The sequence below is a fragment of the Thalia democratica genome, chromosome 4 (assembly GCF_965202585.1).
Source record: "Thalia democratica chromosome 4, ktThaDemo2.hap1.1, whole genome shotgun sequence".
Classification (NCBI taxonomy): Eukaryota; Metazoa; Chordata; class Thaliacea; order Salpida; family Salpidae; genus Thalia; species Thalia democratica.
The window spans coordinates 48,406,823-48,431,507 of NC_139168.1; the positions used below are offsets into that span (position 1 = coordinate 48,406,823).

Genomic DNA, 24,685 nt, shown 5'->3' on the forward strand with positions numbered 1-24,685 from the left:
ACAATATAGTACTTTAATAAAATAACATATTTTGGTACTTAAATTTAAATGTTTTGTTTCAATTATACTTTCCCATTAAATTATAATTTTTTTATGAATGTTAGTATAAATTTATAAATGGTTTTTATCAAAAAACAAACTTTTTGGAGTTTTATTTTATCAAACAAAATTATTAGTTGTTACGAATATCTTGTAAAGCATTCTAAAAATAATAGTGCAACATTATTACATAAACAGTCAATAGAAGTTTAAAAATTCAAAAGTATAAGATGTATTTTGACTTTTCACCGTTCCTTTTTCAGTTGACTCATCAATTATTTACTTTTGTTGAGACCTAAGAAGAGCTCTAACTTAAATAATTTACTGCACTTTTTTTTTTTGTAAAAAAGATGCACAAATTCTTTTAGAAGCAAACAAAAACATCAAAGGCTATTTAATAAGTTTGCTATAATTTTTTGAATATTTTTTTTTAGCTTAATATATGTCTACTAGATTAGTCGAAAACCTTTAAATAAAAGAACTAGAGTGATATATTATTACTCTTATGCACAAATCTTAACTAAATATTTGTAGACAAACCGGAAAATAGACTAATAAACTATGTAATTAAACTAAAATGTTTTTATATGATATATGTTTTTTTATAACAGTCGGTTTTTAAGTTTCAGTTTAATAACAGATTAACAATTTTTCTTGGTTCTAAACTTCACAATCTTATTTTTATTACTTCGATATGCGGTTTAGATGAAGATCGGTTTGAAGCATTGGTTCCTCTCCTACCTCCTTTGGAAATAATTGAAGCAGGTCGGGGAGATGATGTCCGTGATTCCTTTCCACTGGTGACTCTTCCGTTTATTTCCAGTTGACTCTAAAATAATAAGCATTTTGTGAAAGAGCCTATAACAATTTTTTTTAAGTAATTATTTTAAGAGCACAAACTTAAAAGTATAAACTAAGAAAATTCATTTTAAAAACTTGGTTTTTGTATATAAGTTGTTCAATGAACATTATATAGGCTCTTATGCTTGAAAAAGATTAATTTTAAAAGAAAATGTTGAGCATAAAAGTGAAAGAGTTAAAAAATACATGCGAGCTCTTTCATGTATTCTATGAACTTGCGCAAATGATGGCCGAGCACGGAAACAATTGGATAATCTGCCTTCCACTTAAGCTATGCAACTTTATGCCAGCCTGCTTCAATGCAAAATGGATTTGGTTTCTTAAGCTTATATTACATTTGCTTGTTCTCATTTGTATACTTGCACAAAAAGGTCGACTTAGTGAAATTATTTAAGAAAATTTATTTTTGTAAAATTGTTCGTTATAATACCGTTTCAGAAAGTTAAAATAAAATTGTATTTATTATACATCTTACTCACAAAAATTAATGTGTACTCTTAATATTTAACTGAAAAAGTACGCTTATAACTATTGCTAAAACTGGTAAAAATTATAAAAGCTTATTATTAAGCCTAAATTTGAAAACTTTTAGCAGAAAGAAGGAAGAAATAGTTTTTTTTATTGTTAAGCGTCAATTAAACCTAAAATACAACGTTGAAAATTTACTTTATAGGGTATCTATCTCAGCAGCTAAGTCTTTTTTTTTTAATATTTAGTATTAAGTATATAAAAAATTATTTACTAAAGTACTTTTATCTAAGTTTACATAACTTATTAACTTTATTTTTATCATTAATGTTTATATTTAAAAAAAAGGTAAACATTTTGTAGTCTTTTTTTAATCAATATAAAAGCATTTTGTAGACACTTTAATTTTACAAACAGTATTAGTATGTAAACATTTAAAAATTATACAGTTATTTATTGACATTTGTTTTCATTTAGTTTTTTATCGAAATTTAAAACAAAACTTTGTATTATAAATTGCTCACTCTTTCTTGCCTTCTTTGTTCGTTGTCAATTTCATCTACTAATGCTTCCAGTTGAGCTTTCTTTTCCCGCATTAATTCTTGTTTTCTTTCTTCTTCGGCCTCGACTATCTGTTTACCAATAAAAAAAATTGACCTTGAATTTTATTCGCTATCAACTTGATTTATTTCAACAAGTTTTTTGTTTTAAAAAGTATAAAAATTAAGAGTTAGTGTAGTTCCCTACATTTTATAAAAATTCTTTTACAAAAAAAAATGCTGTTAATATCGAATCATTAAAACTATCACTTTGCTAACGAGTTTTCTGCAAAATATTTTACATCGTTTTTTCTTGAACTTTTATTTTTATGTAAAGAAAAACAGAAGACATCCGAGTCATGATAGCTTTATGTTAGCTGTCATTAGTTGAACCTTAAAGTAATTTTTTTAAGCGCTCTTAAGTTAAATTTTATTATGTTATGCAATATTAAGAATTATTATAAATAACATAATTATAGCGCAAAAAATTCTAACAAAATTTTATAAAATTAGGTTTGTATAAATAACTTGAAACAAATTACAGTTATGTTTACTTTTGTTTAACTTAGATTTTCACTGCAGCTCATAAAATACTCGCTTGCTTAACTTTTTTTCACAAAATTAAACATTTTAATGAAGATATGCTGAGTTTTTTAGTTGATTTTTTTTCATAAATCATCTAACAACATGTTTTTTTGTTTCTTCAAAAATAATGATTAGAAAATAAAAATTAAAGTATAGTTTACTTCACTGTCAGTTTTTCAATAGTATAAAACTATACTTTCAAATTTTTACTCTTAAGAGTAGTGTGTTGGTTAATTTATAAATATTTATTCAAAAATAAAACATGTTAGCGACACAATAGTTTTTAAAGATTGCAAAACTTTTTCAATCTCAATTACTTAGCATAATGCTTACAATAATTTTTAAAAACATAATTTGGTTGGTAACTTGTATTTTTAGAAAACACATTGTGCTATTGTTACTTTTTTTTTCCAGTACTAAACATAGATACGCTAGTTCTACTAGTTTTCAATCAAAAAATTAATATATGTTATGCTTTCTGACATAAGACTTATAGTACTTTGTTAATTAAGAAAAATAAAGTTTTGCATTTAGATATATATCAATTCTTATTAAAGTTTATTAACTTAAGGGTGTTACTTAAAATATTCTTTGTTAGTCTAATTAAATGAGTTCAGTAATCATTAAAAAACTTTATAAAGTGTTAAGCTTTATCACGTAAAAATAACTTGCATAAATCTTAAAAACAATATTAGCTTTTAGTCCTAAAAATTGGCTAAGCAAGAATAAATTCACTTACACCTGGATCTAAAAACTATACTTTAAACAAAAATTTTGTTTCTTAATAACTAAAAAATAAGTTCAGCTATGAAATAAGAAAAATTCATTAGTAAACATCGTATTACAATTAGACTTTATTAAGATTAAAAGTAATAGGAAAATATAAAACTAATAAACGTATACATAAAAAAATTGTTTAGTTTAAAAATTAAAAGTACTGAGTACACTTGTCCTGGACAAGACATTAAAAGGTATCCGTGGTGTACGACTCGATAACCGAAAGGTTCCTCGTGCACCAGGTCCTAGGACTAAATATTTTGAGCGTTTTTTTATCGGTCAATAAACTATAGTATCTTAAACACAATCTATTAGTAGTTATAAAAAGATGTTTTATAATCTAATATAGTTATTTTTTTAAGAAAGCTAAAAAAAAATTAAAAGGATAAGATTTTAAATTTTTGTGTTGAGATTTTAAACTTTTAATTTAAGATATTAGTAGTATTTTTTAAAGTTATTTACGAGAACTTAAAACTAAAAGTTTTTGAATTTAACAATTTTTACAACTTGCTAGATTTTTCAAATCAGTCTGTATATTAAAAAAGAGATTTACAATAATTAGAATTATATTATTTTTAATGAATTTAAACTATTATAGTGGATTTTTTGATTAAAAATAAAAACATATTTAAAATACCTGATGCTGTTCTTCATAAGCCATTGCTACCACGGCAAGAATAAGATTTATCAAGTAAAACGATCCCAAAAATATAACTAGCATGAAAAATATCACGTAAACTTGACCATTGGCTCTCAAAGTCTGTAAATTTTTTTTTCTAGTTTTTTTTTCATTAAAATTAAAAGTACAAAAAAAAAATTAAAAATAATGAGTTTTTATTTACAGTTAGTTTTTTAATAATTTTAGAAAATTCTTTCAACAATAGAGAGAAAAATTAATTAAAAAAACTTTTATATTCATAATTTAAGCGAAGTCTGATTTTTTATAAATTGCTAAGTTGTTATCAAAATTTACACGTCTTAATTTATAAATTTTTTTAAGAATAGTTACTATAGAATAAAAGTTTAGAACTAAATAGTCAGTTTACATTATTGTACTATATAGAATAGTTTTAACATAAAAGGTAGTTTTTTTTTTTTTTTGCATATGAACTAAAATTATAAACATCTACCATATGCACACTATAAAAATATAAAAAAACGGTTGTCACAAGTATTTTTATGCTAGTGATTTCGTTCAAAGTTTTTACTAAAAAATAATAAGCTACAAATAATATAGAACTTTTATTTACTTATTTAAATTTTTTTTTTTTTTAATTTCTTGTAATAATGAAATGGAAAAACTCTTACGAGAAAATGTAATGATAAATGTATGCAAGTATGATAACGATTTTAGTTAGGAATGTAATTTAAAAAATATTTATACATTAAAATTTAAACCAAAACGTAGGTATCGCATACTTCTGTAGTCTATTCTATTGTTAATTTAGATAACATAAAAAAAAACTACGCAAATTTTTGATTAGACTAATATAAAGACTGGCAGATAAAATAACTCTATAAGTAAATTATTTTTCAAAATGTAAGTTTACCAATATTTGATGCAAAAAGTTTTATAATCATTAGTGACTGTAAAAGAAAAAACAAATAACTAACTAGCATGTATAAGTTTTCCCAGTAGTCTTGTGCTAAAAGCCGAAACAAAGAAAGTAATGCAGACAAAAAAGTATCAAAACTTGTATAACCAAAGTTAGGGTTGTCTCCGGTTTTCATGCAGACAAAACCCTCTTGGCAACCTCTACAGTTTAAAAAGCATTGCTTTTGTTAAAAGTAAAAATGATAATCTTGCTGTTTTAATAACAGAGCTTTTTAAAATTTTAGCTATGTAACGGTAATCAAAAGTGATAGTTTTTAAATACTATACTAAAATAATTAAAATTTCGAATTTCCGTGACCATATTTAAAGCTATATTATATTTTACCTAAAAGAACGTTTTAGAAATATTACGCTTGAAACTGTTTTAAAGTAACCACGTAACGTAACTTACCCAGAACCAGAGCTATTACCACAAAGAAGAGGAGCTCCTTGAACGTAACAAAAGTTACCTGAATAAAAATAAGTGTATAAATTCAACAGGAAACAAGTCTGACATATTTGTAACGGACATACCAAACCGTGACTTGTTTTTGTAGTTTTTGACCTAAAACTTTCAAAACTATTGCAAAATATAAAAATTGACCTTAAATCTTGTGTTCATGTAAACATTTGTTTCAAGTTATTTCGAATTAAATGAAACCATAACGCCTGAAAGTCGATCAAAGTTACAAGTAAGTCATGCTGTCAGTTTAATTGGATAAATTCTAAGGGAAATAGTAAGATCTTTCTAGCACGCTTATGTTTGATAATAAATAAAATTTAAATTTTTTTACGTACTAAATTGTCAGTCATCTTGGAACAACTAAGCTCATACATATAAGAAAAGTTCTTATATATATTTACATGTTTATATACAGTATTTTAAACTTAACAAGTTAATTCATATATTTTTATAACTTAAAATGCTCGATTTTTATAAGCAAAGCAGAGCAACGTTTATATATGCATCTAGTCAAAAAATATAAATCAACGTTTGATTTACACTAGATATAACTTATAAAATTTAATAAATCAATTGTATTTTGCTTAGTTGTTTTAGTGATTACAGTGCTGTTGTTGTAACAACTATTTTTTATTCTTAACTTAAAACAATAGAAATGTATAATAAGTATATAACTAAATATTAAGAAAACAAAAAGTAAGTAAGAGAAATTTCCATTAAATAAACCTTTTTCGTCGATTTAAATTTTTGTATAACACAGCATTACACTCTTGATTTTGTTTATTAATACAAAGTAAAATTAAAGACTAATGTTCTTGGATAAATATAAAAATACTAAAAACTACTTACAGAATAACTTTAAAGTACTCTATTTTTATATTTTAAACACTGTTTTTGGATTTTCGAGTTAATTATTTCTAGTTATAGATAAACTTTTTTAAATAAACTACTTTTTTTTAGAAACCTAACTAATATAACTCTAAACGTTATATTAATTTCTGTTTTCTGTAAAAAAAGAGCAACTAGTTAATGCAAACGCTTTTTATTTAAGTTATAACATATCCAATACAAGAAAAATTAATTTTGTAATTTTAGTTTTTTCAGTTGAAAAGAATTACAGAAACGCACGATTACTGAACTTTGCACGATAAATTAAACAGTAAGTCTAATTCAACGAAAAGATTCTATTTTAAAATATACTTACATGGATCGTTATACCATTCATCTCTCGACTGGTTGGTATAAAAACTTTCTACTCCACATTCTTCACCACGTTCACAAGTAAGGTTTAAGGAAACTAAACTTCCGGGCTATAACAAAAACGTTTATTATTTTTTAATGAAAATATAAAACTTTAGAATTTTGAAAGTTTTACAGATCCCACGATTTTTTACTGTCTATATCGACAAAAAGGCCAAAATTAAAAAAAAAGAAACTAAAGTTTTTTTTATGCGTTTTAAGAATGTATTGGTTATGAGCTTTTAAATGCAGAACAACTATTTTTAAGATATGAAAAATAAAGGAAGCTACTCACAAAAAAATGTAGATGTAACTACTTTGAATAGATAATTACTTATAAAATCGTAATATTCTTTATCCTAATTGTACTTTATGTTACATTTATGATTTTAGTAGTTATACTATTATATGCTAAATTTACTATAAAAAATTAGTGGGGTTTCATATTTCACTTAAATTTTGATTCTTATTTTTCAAGAACAACTATATGATAATTTTAAAGTTATTTATAAATATTTTTTTTAATATAAGATGTAAAACATTTTAAATTAATTTTAGCATTGTAGATTTACTCCTTTGTTTTTTCATAAACTAAAAATTAGTCTTTTTTCAATAAAATTTTAGCTAAAAATAACAACTAGACAAAAAATCATCAATACAAGTGTCGATTATTTTTACTTTAATAATATGTTTTGTACAGTAGAGTAATATGACGAATTCAGATACCCTGTTTTAGTTTTAAAAACCTGAAATAAAATATACCCTTTAGTAGTTCTATATAGAAGGTACTTAACTTGTATTATTTATTTTTAGCACTAAATTTAGTGATAGTTATTAGAAATCAGTTAAAGTCTAACATAAAACAGCTTCCTTAAGAATACTTTAAACTTTATTTTTCACTACTTTAAAGTTTTTTTAGCTACAACAGTCAGCATAAATGTTGTTTCAAAAACAAAAAATAAAACTTCCTCTGTTTAATTTTTGTTTTCTTTGCAACTAAATTTATTTTAAAGATGTTTGTTATTTAAACCTTGTAATATTACTTTTTTATTGCTGTTGTATTTATCAAAAAGTTATAGTTATATATTAAAACAACTTCTGACTACAACTATATGTTTGTTTTTGTTTTTTTTTGTTATTAAACTGTATTTTAAAATTAGAATTTACTTAAACTTTTAACATCAATACGATATTAAATAAATGTTAACAAAAACTTTACCAACGAAGCTTGTTATAAACAGAAACAGCTGAACAAATATTTTTTTTATTAAATATATTTAAAGTATATAATTTATGTGTTATTATTAGACATTTCTGAAGAAACGAGAATTTTAAATACTTTAAACTTTAAAATAATCTTCATATTTGACCCCGAAATAAAACTTGACTAAGGAGTAGAAATGGCAATAGATTTTTAAAGTTTAGTATAAAGTCATCTATTAGAATAAGGTAGGCTTTTTAAAAGTCTAAATTAAAATTTAAGATTTATTAATAAAGTTAAATTAACTTAACTGCTTAATAAAAAATGATTGCATCATTTATTTGTGAAAACTATTTTCAGTATACTTTTGATAAAAATAGAAATATTATTGTTTTTTATAGTAAATTATTGTGCACATGATTGTAAATTAATATTAGTCATTAGCTTTATTAAAAAAAAAGTTAAATGGTTACAAATACTAACATGCTCAGCAACTATACGGTCTATGTCACTTGCATTTTCATATGAGTTATTTCTGAGAAAAGACGTATATGCTTGTAAAGGTAAACTTTTATTTTCAGGCCGAAATGCAAAATGAGACTCTTTGAAATCTTTAGTAAAAGGAAACTGTATTACTGAATTATTAACACCGAAGTACTTGAAGTTGACACTGAAAAATATTGTAGTTAAACGTATTTTACATAATGCAGAATTGGCTTATATCTAGGTTCAACGTAAAACGTAAAAAATACCAAAAACATATATACAAGTATATTTGTAGGCATTTTTCTTATTTCTTATACCTAAATTTTGTTTGGAATTTTGAAAATTTTAAAGTCTTAAAACATATTTTCCCAATACAAAAAATTATTAAGAACGAATTGTTATTTCAAATTCCAACTATAAACAATTGCTTTTAATTTTTTTCATTAAAACTTAAAGTAAAAACAACTATAAGTTAAAAATGAAATCTTTTTTTTAACTTAAGTTGGAAAAGATTTTGATTTTAAGTGTAACTCACTAACTGTGAAAATAGTTTATTTAAGTTTTTAGAATAAGCTTTTCAATATAATTTACCTTAAAGTGTAACAAAAGAAACTCTTTTGTAATGTTTTAAAGAATTAATCAGTTATAGAGGTATACTTTATTTATTAAATATGTTAAACTTTGATAATTGAAGAACATTAAATTATAACTAACGATGGTGGATATACTAAAACACATTTATTACGAAGACTTCCCATGAATAGTTGAAGACCTATAAGAGCAAAAACGGAAAGGCAAAACAGTGTTAAAATCATCACATCTTTTAATGCCTTAACAGACTCAATTAAAGCAGAAACAATTGCTTTTAACCCTGTAAATTAAAAGAATTCTTAAAAAAAAGTTTAAGTTAAGTCAATTTTGTATAAATCCTTTCAAAACTGTTTTTTTCTATAATGAAATTTGATATACTTTCTATATATTGTCTCTCTTTTAGAAAGCGTAGTGTGCTCTTTTCACACCAAAAAAATATTAATTTACAATAAATATTGAGCTCATGTTTAATATTTTCACATAAAGATCTATTCAGATGTGCGTACGATATATTACTTTAAAAGATTTTAGTTTAAAAAAAAAGGTCAGTAAATGGTCTTTCAAATATGATAAAACATAACTTCTAATTTTAATTTATCTTAAATACTAGTTACAACCAAAACCAAAGAATTTGAATTTTCTTACTTATTTTCTTAGTATTCACTGTACTTACATAACACTTAAACAAGTTACCTGGTATCGCAGATATCGCTTTTAAAGCTCTTAAAACACGAAATGCTCGAAGAGCAGCCATTCCAGGTATAGCAGCACCGTCGGAACTACCACTTATTGTTTGTATAACTATGTCCAAGTATCTAAGTAAGTTTTTTAATTAGAGTTTGTTTGTTAGTCTTAAAAGTATAATTAAATAAATATGTCTTAAAAAAATAAAATCATATAAAATCTTAAAAGTTTCACATCGATAAAAATTAATTAAAAGTTTTTATTAGTATTAAAGTTTAAGAAATTAAAAAGCCAAAGATATTTAAGGCTTCTAAACTTGCTTCTAAAAATTACACGTTAAACTTTAAAGGTAGTTCAATTTTAAATTGTAAAATCATGTATTAAAAAATTTTACGGCTAGTAATAAAAGTTTTTGACTATGTTAATCTAACAGTTTAAGATAATTTTAAACTTTTTTTTGTAACATACAAATACTCTTTTAAAGATTCAAACAAATTATATATCATGATTTCTGTACACTAAAAAATAAGGTATTTATTATACGTATACTCATATTATAAAAATTTTAATTTAGAAATCTAAGTATAGAAATTTAAACTAAAAAGTGCTGAAAATAAAAGAACAAAAGCGTTAATTGTTTAGAAAATAAACATTTTTGTTAACTAAAGTTTTCAAATTTTATTATAATATGACTAATAGTGTACTATTATTTTGGTAAACTGATTGTAAATAACTATATGGACAGATTAAACGAAAAGAATGCTATAAAAACTTAAATAACTAAAAAAAAATACTAAATAGATAAAAACGCTAGTTTAACCAAAAAAATTTTACTTAAGATAGCATACCTTACATTTTGTTTTATGAGGTAGTACTATTGTATATTTATAATATAAGTATAATAATTGATATTAGTTTTTATTTTCGAATAAGAAAGTTTTAAACCATCTAATGCGTCTATTTTTAAACATACAAACTTTTTTATTAAACTTGAAGTCCTTTTAGTGTTTTTATTTTAATTACGCAGCCAAAATAGGAAATTATGTCATAAATTAGGTGTAGAGGCTAAAGTAATTTTCTTTTTGTATACAAAAATTAATTAACTGTATTTTTTGCGTAAACGTATAAAACTTTAACTCTTAAAGTTCACATTAACAAAATAATTTAAAATATAGAGAATATTATAAATATTAGCAAATAATTTGTTCAAAAAGTATACACTAACGCAGTAAAAATTACACTGATATCGAGTATGTTCCACGGATCCCGCAAGTAAGTGAAATGTGGATAAACAAACCCACGAGATAAAACCTTTATTATCATTTCGAATGTATAGATTCCCAAAAAAATGTTTCTGTAAAAGTTTTTTTTCCTTGATTGTATAATTGCTAACAGTTCAAAAACATTTTGTTCTTCATTTAATTAGCTTTACATTTATAAAAACTTTTGTCAATAAAAATCAATATTAAATTTTAGATTTTATACTTATTTAGAAGTAAATAGAAACTTACTGTTATATATTAACAGTATACTTTAAGTATCTTAAACTAAAGGATTTTACTACGTATACAGTTATTCAACTAAAGTTTTAAGTTGCAGACAAATATTTAAGTAAGAGACTACAGCTGTGATGTGAATGCAACGTTCTATCTTTTTATTTTATTTCAGAACTGAGCACTATTGATTTATTTAAAAGTCACCTTTAAGTTTTTCTTTATCCTTTTAACAACAAAACAACCAACAAGTAATCAAATTTACCACTATATTTACAGTTTACAATGCTTGTAAAACTAGTACCAAATATAACTTGTTCAAACATATTAAAATACAGTAATAAAAATACTGTATAGAAAGGTCGGAAAAAAAGTTCCACAAAACTTAGTCTTTTAAGAAACAATTTTTATAAACAATTAAACTTTGAGTTCCAAAAAACATCAAAAATTTTGGTACCTTTATTACTCAAAAGTGATCAAGTCAATATTCACTAAACATTTGTTCTTAAAAACTTACTCTAAATACTTTTCTACAAAGCTTCCTTTACTAGGGTTCATTGTCATAACAACGCAATTGACCAGAATAGTGAACATAATAATGCTATTGAAGAAAGAATGAACGAATATTCTATTAGCAATTTTGCGTACAGGATTTAATGGACCTAAAAGAAACAAGGACTTGGTTGTGCTGAATCTATATATTGCATAACTTTCATCTAAAATGGTGTACGTCTGTAATCAAAATTTAATTAGTTTTTTGTCTACTGAAACAAAATGTAAATTTCACAACATAAGTTGGCAAAAAACAAAAATGCGTTTTAAGACCAAAAAAAAAGCTAAAGGTTTCTATAAACAATTTTAATAATTACTTAAGATATTCAATGTAATTTTAACTTGAAAATAGTAGGTTTGTAAAGAAATTAGTGAATTTGTATATAGCCTCTAACATAATACTTTGAAGTTTTTCTTAAAAACAGCAAGTAAAGAACATTGAAAAAGTATTTTAATTTTTTTAATCTAATACCAATACTGTATAAATAAAATATTTTTTTAAACGAGGTTTTTAAATCTAAATAATGCAAACAACAACAAAAATTATAACAACATAGAAAATTTATCAAAATAGTTTAAATAAGTTTATTTTAACACTTTATTTTTTGTTATTATTGCATACAACTTTTACTTTTCCCTTAAAACGTTATTCTACATAAATAAAACTAAGAAAAAACTTATTAGATAAATCAAATTAAAAAACACTATTCTTATAACATTTTGTATATTTTTATAATGAAAGTTAAATTAAAACTTTATAGTAACTTTTTTCTTTTCACTACTAAGAATCATACTTCTTAACAAAATACTTTAACGTTTGTTTAAAAAATAGATTTTTTTTTTATTAAGCAACATAAATTGAAATTCCAGTACAAATTTCGATAAATTAGTACTAAAATTGCTCAAAATATAAATATCTTTAAACAAAAAAACATGTATAATTTTTATGAAATTAAATACGTATATTGGAAGTAATAGTCAAAATAATACTTATAGCCTTCGTTTTATTAATAACGCTTGTAGAATGTTATAATTTTAAAACGAATTACGTAGTAAACTACCATATTTATTATTTAAAGTTTTTGATTAAATTTCAATATAAACCTATTAAAAAGAAAATTTAAACTAACTTTTTATCTTTTTTATGTAAGTTTTATATAATTTTACCCTTCTAAAAGTTTATTTTAAAGCACCATATATGTCTACATAGAATAGCAAGCCTTTAGGGAGCTTTAAATAATGTTAAAAATCAGTGTCAAAAATAACACATCAAACTCAATAAATAAAGTGCTAAGTGTTTTATGAATTTCTTAATAATATATTACTAGTTTATAATAAACTTTTGTTCTGCTATAACTTCAAAACTTTTGAACATTGAATAAAAGTATAAGTATATATGTATATATGTACATCTAAAAACCTTCAATTTTGTTATAATTAAAGTAGTTTACACTATAATTTCGTCATAGAAGTTAAGTTGAATAATTTAAATGGCAAAAAAAAGCATTTAACTATGTTTGCAAAATTCTGAATAACATTTTTGGTATAAACCTCTTTTTAATACTTGAGAATTACCAAAAACTAGTTTAGCTTCTATTTATTTGTTATTTAAAGAATTGTTCTAACTTGTAAACTTTAACTATGTCTGTAAAGACAACTTGTTAAATGCAAAAGAAATGGTAGTTAAAATCTAGCTGCGAAGCCTAATTTTTATCGTCGAAAAAACGTTTTATTTTTACATCTGAGACGATAAGATTTAGATACGTCAAAAATATAGTTTTTTTTTTCATTAAAGTTATAACTAAACTTTTTAAACATATTATTATGATTTGAAAAAAAAAATAAAGAAGTACTATTACTCACGTGTACTGCACTAACAGGTTTATTTTTTATCAGTTTTTATTTAATTATTTTTTAAATATTACAAACAAAACATCTGCATAACCAAAAAAAGAGATAGTTATGAAAAGTTTATAAGCAAAAAAGCATCAAAACTTTTTTGAATGTCTAACTATAAGAATAATCAAACATATAACAGATTTAAACAAACTTTTTTTTAATGTATACCTTCAAACATTAGTAAAGTTTATTAACATGACTGTTAAACTAAGTTAACCAAGTTTTTTATCATGGTTTGCTTTGAGCAGGTTTCAATATTTTTTATCAATGATATCTAAGTGCAAAAAATACTGTTAAAATTTTTTTCAATAACAAATAGATTAATTACTCTGTTTATTAAAAAGCAAATTAAGTTTAAATTATTTCCCAATTTAAAAACATATATTTAAATTTGTAAAAGTAACTATACACCTTAAACATATTTTTTAACGGAATTATATGAAACCTGATATGCTCTTAAGTTTGAGATCAAAAGCGTGTGGCAGGTTGCCAAGCCTCTCTGTGTAGTTTAACATTGTATACACAGAAACGCACTAGCTGATAATTTGTAAAGTTTTATTAAAACTCAGTGCTTAACCCTGTTGATCACATACTTATATCTCAATTTATCACATCTATAAAGTTTGAATTATGACATCGTTGATTTAAAAGCTTTTTATACATGAACAAAATATTTCTAAAGCTTATAAGAATGTAAAAAAAATAGATAAAAATGTTTTTAACATCGTTTCTTAAATACGTAACAATAAGGTTTTTTTACAAGCTTAGGGTAGATACAACATTCTTTCTTTAAGAACATAAACAGCTATTTTTAAGAAGTGGTTATATCTTATACAATTGAAATTGCATTTACCAATTAAAGACGTTTTGTTTTTGTCATTACATTTACATTTGATAAACTCGTTTTTCATAATTTTAAATTCAGTAAAACTGTGAAATACATATTTAAGTTTTAGTTATAAATTCTAGTACTAAAAAGAAAACCCTTTTTTAAATTTTATTTTGAAAAAAGTTTCAATTTGTTTAAGCTTTACCTTCAACAATACTAAAATGTAGAAGATTAGAATAAATACTAAAGTTAAAATGACATTTTGTTGATATATTTTTGTTAACTTTTTAGATGTCTAGCTAAGTTTAATTAAAACGAAAAATACAACCAATAAACTATGACCAAGTAGTCAATTATGCCTACCCCAAAATGTTGCCTTGAGTCTTAATAAAACCTGTTTAAAACTGTTTTATATTGGATTAATAGGATTTTTGATCGTATTTATTCAAGAATAAAACCTAAAGTGCTAACTTTATTTGTTTTCATTTAAACATTTTTACAATACTGTTATATTATTACAATTTTACTATTAACTTGCTACTTAAAAATAAAATCATACTATTTATTATACAATGCAGCTAAAAGATTGTTAATTTATTATATTTTAAACTTTTTTAGATTTATAGGTAAAAGTTGTAAGTTTTAACTTATTATAATATATGTAGTTATTTGTTATAATAAAAACGACATAAATATTATCTTTTATAACACTTCACCCTATTTGTTTAAATTTATTGAAAATATTTAGTTTTAGTGTCTTTAAAACTACATGTGAAGCGTTTAAAGTTATAAAAGTCTTAAAACTCTTATCATAAAAAACTTAAACATTTGAAAAAAACTAAACTTTTATATTTTGAGTAAACAAAAAACTATAGTTTATAATCCAGCTTATATTAAGTCGTTATTTTTATTTAATTTGCTTGAATTTTACTAACTTTTACTTTTATTAGGAATAATCTTTCCACGAAAGAACAGGTTTTTAATTTTTATTAACTATTATCATTAAATATACTATACTAGTACTATACTAATGTTTATTACTTGTATGATATAAAAGTAAACTATTACTAATAGTAAAAAAAATCAATAGTGTTTTATCGATATTTAACATTTTTATCAATGAAATTTTGAAAAATCAGAAAACTAAAGAACTAAATATATAATGTTATTAACGTTTTTAGGGAACTTAAGATGAACACTTTAAAAAATTTAGCTAAAAAAATCGATTAAGTTTTCAACGTTTTACAAGAAAACGGGAAATGAACTAAATAAATTAAAAGAAACAGGTTGAAATCGTGTTTAAACTGTTTTTGTACTAAATATATTAGTAAATACTGATAAAGTACACTAAATGTGTTTAAAATTATACAACTTATTTATTAACGTAACATTGTTACATAATTTCACTACAAAGAGTTGAAGATTTTTAAACACGTCAGATGGTGTTTCGATAAGCTTCACGGATAAATATTTTCAACTGAAGCAGTTTTGTAACGATTTTTTTAATTTGAACTTTTCTTAATTGTTTAAAAAATTTATAGTCTAATAGTTTTAAACAAAGGATTATTCATTATTATGTTAGCACAGTAGCTAATTACAAATAGTGTTTATAAGTACTTGTAGGAAAGTTTTAAGATTTATATTTACAAAAAATGTTTAAAAAACTAAAAATGCACTATTTTTACTACTGTTTACGAACATACTTAAGATTTATCAAATCATTCACCAAAGTTTCATAAAAAATATATATTTCTGATGCGTTATTTATTTTAGACAAACTTTTCCGTAAAATCTTATAAAAACTTTCAGCAAATTAAGTATGTAATAAAAGTTTAAGCTTTCATAACTCTAATATTTCATCACTGTTTGTATACTATACCGAAAAAGTAAAAACTAATGCCATTAGCTATATTTTATCTAATGATTAAACTAGCCAGACTTAACTGTTATAGTGTTCATGAAATTACATTTCTTTAAAAAATATATCTAAAATTTATTTTCTACCATTATTCAAATACATTATGAAGCTCAACTTTAGGGCAGTTATAAGCATCTTAAAAAATTCAAGGTTTTACTTATTACGTGCTTTGGTTTTATTTTTAACAAACGATTACTTATTTTATTTGAAAACTTTCTAAAACTGTTTTTAATTTAAATTTACCGATTTGTTAATGTTGAAATTTGTAGTTCTGAGCTTTTATTTTATTTTTACTAATAAACATAGTAATAAAATATATTTTAATGGTATATATAGTCTATACAAAGCATAATAAATGTTTAAAAACATAAAAATAAGTAAGCTGTTTAGATAAATCGACAAAAACTACACAAACTACGTTTGTCACTATAAATTACAATTAAATTAAATTATAATGTAGTTTTTTTTTTTTTTTTATTAGAAAGGACTATACAATAAGACAGCTTGTTTTTAAATTTTATAAATTTTTGAATTTTTGTTTTGATATGTGTAAAAAGTTGTACACTATTTAACTTAAATTCTATTCGGTTTAACTTCAATAGTTTACTTATGATATAAACTTACAAAAGATTCAAACTTGGTCTTTTCTAATATATTTGTTATAGACATTTAGAGATTGAAAAAAAAAGCTTAATGATTTAAATTAAACTAAAGCTTGCTTGGTTTTTTGTTTGAGCCCTCGTGTTAAACTTAATAATTATACAACTTTGAACAAAGCTAAAATGTACAAATTTTTATATTTTCTTTAAAAGTTTTGGAATAAAGAAAAAAAATACTAATATTAATAAAATAAATTATAGTTTTCAAACACCAATAAAAAATCCTTTATAACTCTCATTTTTAAGTAAACAATTCCACTATTTAAGACAAAAAATTAGTATCTAGAAAATAATAATCACTTTTAATGATTTTTGTAAACGTTAGCAGCTTGTTTCTAAAAATAATTGTCAAATTTACTATTAGTTTGACTACTAAACCAAAAAGTTTAGATTTTAGTGTATGTACAAAATTTGTTAATTTTATAACATACCTTATGTTATTTTTGACATAAATAAAAATTATGTTGGTAACTATTTAATGGCTGTTTGGTTACTGTAATTTTTTGTTTGTTATTTCTATTTTCAAAAAAACGTATTCAAGTTAAAATTTTTGACTTGAAAGCCTAAACTTAGCAAACAAAACATTATTAAAAAACGTTTTGGTCTAATTAAAATGAAATACTAAATAGTTTAAAAATATTTAGTTTCAAAATAACAAAAAATTATAAGTCGCCTCAACAAAGCTTAGAAATATTTTTAAGTTTACATAAAAGATATATAAATGATAGATACTTTTTTAACAATTCAAGCATGATGTTTATTCTAATTACGAATATATCAAAAATAGCTATTATTTTTTTCAAAATAGGTTTGAAGGTTTTAAACAAAATTAGCTGTATAGTTTGTTGTGAAAAATAAAAGTTTCAAACAAATCGTCTCGTATAGCTAATTACTCTAGGTATTTTAGTTTTTAGTTTAATTATTTCTTTAATAAAATGTTACACATTATGATTTCTTTGTTTAACTCGTTCTTGTCTAATTTACTTCTAACTTAAATATTGTTTTTATACTAATCAATCGTTCAACATTAAACTGTTAAATTTTATTTTTTTTTTTTTAATATTTAGAAATCCAATTTTTCGAAACCGAAACGAAAATACTGTAAAAAATAAATTATATTTTTTTTCTACAACAGTTGTACAGCCGTATTTATTTTAAAAGTAAATAGTACTTGACATGAAAAACTTCATTTGTCCTTAAGCATTTATATTTAGATTTTATATTTTCATTTCCTTTTAGTGTTTGTAAAATAAAATTAGGATAAATTAAGTTTAGCTTTAGCTTATAACAAACCAGTTGTTACTTGTTTTTATAAAGTTTAGCTCGCAGCATGAAATATGCTTTTAGATATTTTAAAAATTAAATAATTATATTTCTGTTTACTTATCTTCTTTCTTTTTTTTTATATTTTTCAAAGTAAAGTGTTTTGTATTACAAATGAAAGTATAAAAAACGTTGAATATAACTATAATTATACTAACTTTAAACAAGACTAAAGTTTAATGTACGCATTTTTAAGATTTATCATATACTCTGGTTAAATAAAACTAATATTTTAATGTCTATGCAACAGTTGTATAAAATAGAAATCTAAACTATTTTGAATGATTATATTTAAAAGTTAATAAAGTAATCAGAAATTCTTTTAAGATACCTGACACGACTAATATTCTAAGACTTGTGAAGACTTAGTCATAGTGACTTAAATTATAAAACTAAAGTATAAAGATTGTGTATATTTTTAGCATTATTTACTTAAAGAAGAAGTTGAATAAAAAAAATTCTAGTTTTCATCTTAATAAAGAGAAACACAACATAGTGTACGTTAAAATTTTTTCTAATAAGTACTTAAAAACAGTTACCTCCTTTTCTTCATAAAATGTGTCAATATCTTTTAGTGGTTTACATTTCACATCGTCATCTACGTCACTTTTTAAATACTCTGGTAAGTTCTTGCCTTGCTCTAGATCTATGTTCGGTGTTTGTTGCAATCTTGTTTGTCGTTCACTCTCGTCGTCCTAAATGTTTGTGAGCAGAGTTTATATACAGGTTATTTAAGTATAGAGTGTTAATATTATGAAACTTAATAAAAACTTTAAAAACTAAGTTTATAATTTATCTGCCTTTGTTTCTGCTAGCTAAGGATGTTTTCAAATTAAAGTACAGGAAATTTCCGTAAACTTTAATTGATTTATCCATAAGACTCAAAGATGTCACATAGGTATATTTGATATGTAAAAAAATTAGAAACATAATTTTTGATGATTTTAAAAAGTACAGACAGTAAAATAACATCTTGTTGCTTTAAAAAAAAACCGCCATTTTTAATTATAAAAGTATTTAAAATTTATTTATAGAAACTGAAAAAGAAGTATATAAGGTATAAAAAAATATAAAACATAAACAAATTTAAATTATATTTTTTTAAATATGTACTTTAGTACTTAGTTTAATAGTTATCAGTTATAGTAAGTATAAAAATTGTTTTTACGTAAATAAGTCTTTATTTCAAAAACAACTTTGTAAACAATAACTACTACTTATTTGCAAACAAAAATCTAAAAACTGTGGCTTATATAGTTGAACTTTGTTGAGATAAATGTTTCTTTATTTGTAAAAGTTTTCTTCTTTTTTAATTAAAACTTTTCAATAAATGTGAGTTATATCATTTAGTTAACTTTAAACTCTATTTTATAATATTTTGCTGTTAGTATAACATTTTACATTTGTTAAAATTATAAACAAAATCAGTTTAAGAAGAGATTAAATTTTTCAAGATTAATAATTTTCTTTCTAAAATACAACTAACGAAACCTAAAAAGTAAAAACAAATAAAAGATTATAGAAAATTTTAATCATTAAAAGACAAGAAGTTCATTGTTCTAAAACTTGGAGTATGCAAACATCCGAAAAAAATTTCCATATGAAAATAATTTAAACCAAGTTAGTAAATAGCGTTCTTATAGTCTTATTAACTCAAAAAAAAATTTACATTTTACTGCATTATTTTTTTAATTAAGATAAGCATCTAATGATTTTACAAGTTTAAAGCAACTACAAAAATTATAAAAAACATATTTAGTAATTTTTTTTTTACTTAGTGTATATAATTACTAAAACGATTAATTCAATTGCAAAAATGTTGTTTTTATAAAAAAGAAAAAAATTACAAGAAATTTAAATAAGGTTCAGAATATATACAATTTTAAACTTTCATACCTGCTAAATTAACAAGATAAAAAAGAGGTTTTGGTTAGAAATGTGCGTTAACCTTTAAAAAACTACTTTATTTACGGAATATAAAGTTATGTATAGTAAATAAGGAGCATATAGTTGTAATAAATATATTTTACACTTAAAAGAAATATACAAAAAAAGAGTAAAGGCTTAATTAAAAAGCCTACGTTTGTTTATTTTATATAGGAAAAAAGTTACTAATCTACTTTAATATGAGAACAAAAATATATATTTAAAACTACTTCATTGTTAAGGCGGACACTTAATTTGTGACTTTTTTATTGATATCTAGTTTATAGTTTGTGTACTCTTACTTTTTTGTTTATAGCCTTTATTAGTGAGTAAGCATATAAGAATTCGAATACTTTTTATCATAATATTCCGGAGATAATTAATTTAACAGTTAAATATAAATGAAATAAACAAGCATAGGCAACTTATAATAATAGTTTTTAATTAGTTTATTTACTTTAAAACTCTTTTTTTATGTAAATTTTATAAAATGAAAAGCTACATGAAAAAGCTATTATAAAGATTTCAACTGTTCAAGAAATTCAAGAAAATAACTAAGAAATCTCTTTTTCCTACTACTCGCAATAAATAAGAGTATTGATTTATTGCAATAAAAACTTTTGAATTAGTTTTTTAGAGAAATTTATATTTTATGTTTAAACTTAAATAAATACGAAACGATTGAAAGTTCACTAACTCGAAAGGTAAATACTAAAAATTGAAGCATCATAATTTTTTAAACTTCTAAGTTTTAATCTTTTAACATTTTTTGTTTAACTAAAAAAACACATTAGAAAATTTTTGATTAGTTTTTAATAGAATACTATTTTTAAAAACTTAAGAAAAATTTCAACTAACAAAAAAAATATGTAACTTTAAAACGAAAAGAAGATTTATTTCTTATTATATGATATTATATATACATTTTTTATTATTATTTATGAGTTTAAAGATATAAAATTGAACTAAAGTTATCATAACTTAAGTGATTTTACAAAACTTTCTTTTTACTTTACTAAAGTACGACTCTTTTTAACAAAGTATATTTTGATTTATAACTATATATAATAACTTTTTGGTTGAAAAAGTACTTGAGCGAATTTTAAAAGATATCTACATATTTTGACTAGATGTATTTAGATACAAAAAACTAAAATAAAGTAAGTTGTAATACTAAAAGTATTTTATTGTATTGAGAAATAGAACCTAAGTTTATTATAACACAAAATTTATGACTGTAAAAACATTTTGTCACAAAATTCTATCTATTTTCAATCTAAACAAAAACACAAACATGAATTTATTTGGTTTTTTCAGATGTAACACACATAAAAAAGTGAAGTATGATTTATCAAACTTATACATCGAAAACAATCATTTAAGCTTGTGAAAGATTTAAAATTAAATAATTAATATGCAAAATTTAACTTAACAACTATATTTTTTTAAATGTTGTATATAATAACAGTAATTAATTGTGAATCGATTTTTTGATATAGTACTTTATAAATTAAATGGAAAAGTTAATTATTTAATATAATGCTAAATTGTTTGAACTATATTTTTAGTCTGACTTTAAAAAAAAGTTCAATAGTTTGTAGAGCTTTTACTTTTTGAATTCTTTTATATGTATTGTGAACTTAGCATATAAAACGTTTTTTTACATTTTCAATGTTTTTTCACCATGTAACATTTTGAATCATTTTTTTTAATTGCTAGTAAACTAAGACTGTCAGTTAATAAATATTGAAAATATTTCGACATAAACGTAAAGAAAGTTTGAAACAAATTAAACCGTAAACATTCTAAAGTTCTGAAACAAAAATAAAATCTATAATAAACATTAGCTTTTAAGTATTTTGATAATTTTTATAGTTATAACACTTTTAACAAAATAGTAGTCAATCTCATAAACTGCCTTTATTAAACTTTTTAAAGCGTTTACTTTCTTTGAATTCCATTAAAATAGTTTATACTCGACTAGCTAATTACATTAGTACACCTGAGTTTTAGATAAATTTTAACCGGTATATTACTAATTTTAAAATTAAGAAAAAACTATATTTATTATGTTGTTAATATCAAACCATGATATATAGTTAAATAGAAAAACATAGAAAAAAATTACCGGTAGAATATAAATTAAGCATACTATGCAAAAATTAAACGTAACTTTTTTTAATACTTTAACAACTAACGCTGAAACATAAAACAGTTAAATTTAGTGACAAATGTCGTTGTAAAATAAAAATTTAATGTAGTAGATTTTTTTTATCAAAGTATTAAAAATTAGTATTACGCTGTTAAAAACTTAAAAACAGAATTTATCTGTATCTACTTTCAAATACTTATATAGTTTCATTTTAGTTTGTTTATTATTTTTTATCAAAAGGATTTTGTATAAAACTTTAGTTTGAAAAATTAATCTTATTTTAAGTGTTAGATATGTAAAAAACTTGAAAAATGTGTGATTGTCTAGTAAATTTATACCTATATAAAACATCGTATTTATATTTTTTAACGTGATGAAATAAAATATTACAAGCTAAATACTTGAATAAAAAGTTAGATACAAAGAAAACGTGAAGGAATGCATTAAGTAAAAAGTATTTTGAAACACCTTTTATAAACTTTGTTTTTAATTTAGTACACTATTATTCAAAATTACAGCCATTTTAATTAAATCATAACTACAAAGTTTTGGTTAATAGTTATAAAAATTTTTTTCAATTATATTTTATTTTAAATAGTTCTTTTAACTTAGACCCTAAAAAAATTGTACTCACATGTGCTTATTCTATACTTTTAAAACAATAATGATCAACTGTAGCTTAGATATAATTACTAAAGAAAGTAATAGTTTCTAAGACTATTAAATTGCACACTTTTGTTTATACAAATAAGCCTCTGTTCAAAAGTTTAATAGTTTATATGCAGTAAAATTAAAGTGTTTAATACAAAGCTTCTTTTAGCTTCATATTTTTGCTTAAAAATGCTTTTAATATTGTAATGTTACTGTCATTCAAGGTACGTAAAAACAGAAATAAAAAAGACAACATTATTGTACTTGAGTGTAAATTTTCTTTGAGCTTTTATAAAAACATGTTGTATATAATCTATCAATTTAATCTCAGGTTATTAGAGTATTATCTAAAAATATTTTATTGTTAAAGGTTAAATGAATTAGTTATTACTGGTAATATTGCTAATTAATTTAAACAATAGAATATATTTTTAAGTTGAATTTTATTTTATTAAAACGAATTAGATGTATTATTTTGTGCTTGTTGAAATTAAAAAAAGATCTAACAGTTTTTTGACTAATTTTACTTTTACTAAGTTTCAACAAGTATTTGTTTAAAATATTTTAAGCAATCATGTTTTTAAAGCTTAAAGAATATTCTTTTATCCAGAAAAAAAAAATAATGTTATATAACAACTACCGTAATTGTTATAACTTCTTGGAAAACAAGACTATATTAAAAATAATAAGAAAAATAATAATTTTTTTTTAAACTTTTTACCACCTTTGAGTATCTATCAAACTGTTTAAAAAGTACTTTTGATAATTGTATTGTTAAAATACAGTACAATACTTATCTTATTGTACAGTTACAACAATGTAACAAAAATAACAAGTTTATTTTTGATTGTTTATTTTTGTTTTGAGGACAAGCACTATATTTTCAGCAACTATATTGTTTTATGAATAACTGTAAACAAAAACACTATAAAAGCATTAACTTATATGTTGATATAAATCAACTGCTATAACAACAACACTACAATGTGCTTTTTAACTAACCCTTGTTCGCCTTTCTCTTTCCTTTCTGACTCGCCGCTGACGTCTCTGCTCTTTAAGGTGATCGTTCGTTAAGATTTCTGTTTTCAACTCAATTAACTTCGTTGTCGACATGCTTGCTAAATTTGAAAATTAAGTAGTAGACTCCGATTAATTTCAAGTTCTCTTGGAACATCGAGTGACGCCGAGTCGCACTAAAATTTGGTCCTTTTTTACTTTTTAAGCAGTGATAACTTTCTTCTGGCGTTGGAAAGCACGGTTTTAAGTAATTTCCTTTACCTCGCTTGAAAATAATAAGTCATTCCAAAAACAATTACTTGACTATTAAAACTGAACACAGTTTTTTCAGGAATTCTAAAAAAAATGTTTAACTAAATCTGTTACAAAGTATTTGTTAATAGCATACAGTAGTGTTTTAAAGTATTTTTTATAATCAAAAAATTGATAGATATACAAATAACATACAACTTGTTTTAAAAGTTATGCTTTTATTCACGAGTTGTAAAAATTCACTCTATTAATTCTGTAAAAGTTCTAGTTATTTTTACTCAGTTCAATTCAGAAGAATAAACTATATTTAGTTTTTGAATTAAAGTCACCATCCAATTAAACTTGAACCTAAACCTTTTAGCGTTTGGAACTAATGTCTGCTCAGCTCGTAGTTATTTTCGATAACTAAACGTTTTCTTTATTCGTTGCGCTTTGATAATCTTGAACTTTGGTAAGCAAAAAATATGATTAAAAAATTATTCCTGCT

The 24,685-nt window shown here is 22.6% G+C and overlaps 1 protein-coding gene across 1 annotated transcript in view; it reads right to left on the bottom strand.

The window, feature by feature from the left end:
* The window catches only part of LOC145834287 (sodium channel protein type 4 subunit alpha B-like), a 53,880-nt gene extending 29,581 nt beyond the window's left edge, over positions 1-24,299 (bottom strand). The window contains exons 1-13 of the mRNA XM_082941680.1: positions 23,932-24,299; positions 18,740-18,895; positions 11,538-11,752; positions 10,753-10,881; positions 9,537-9,658; positions 8,967-9,123; positions 8,250-8,436; positions 6,531-6,636; positions 5,276-5,333; positions 4,884-5,025; positions 3,907-4,029; positions 1,893-2,000; positions 728-868 (exon numbers count right to left, since the gene is read on the bottom strand). Of these exons, the coding sequence (XP_082797806.1) occupies positions 728-868; positions 1,893-2,000; positions 3,907-4,029; positions 4,884-5,025; positions 5,276-5,333; positions 6,531-6,636; positions 8,250-8,436; positions 8,967-9,123; positions 9,537-9,658; positions 10,753-10,881; positions 11,538-11,752; positions 18,740-18,895; positions 23,932-24,042 (1,755 nt within the window). The 5' untranslated portion in view covers positions 24,043-24,299. The remainder of the gene's footprint in view (positions 1-727; positions 869-1,892; positions 2,001-3,906; positions 4,030-4,883; positions 5,026-5,275; positions 5,334-6,530; positions 6,637-8,249; positions 8,437-8,966; positions 9,124-9,536; positions 9,659-10,752; positions 10,882-11,537; positions 11,753-18,739; positions 18,896-23,931) is intronic.
* Between the last annotated feature and the right edge of the window lie 386 nt (positions 24,300-24,685).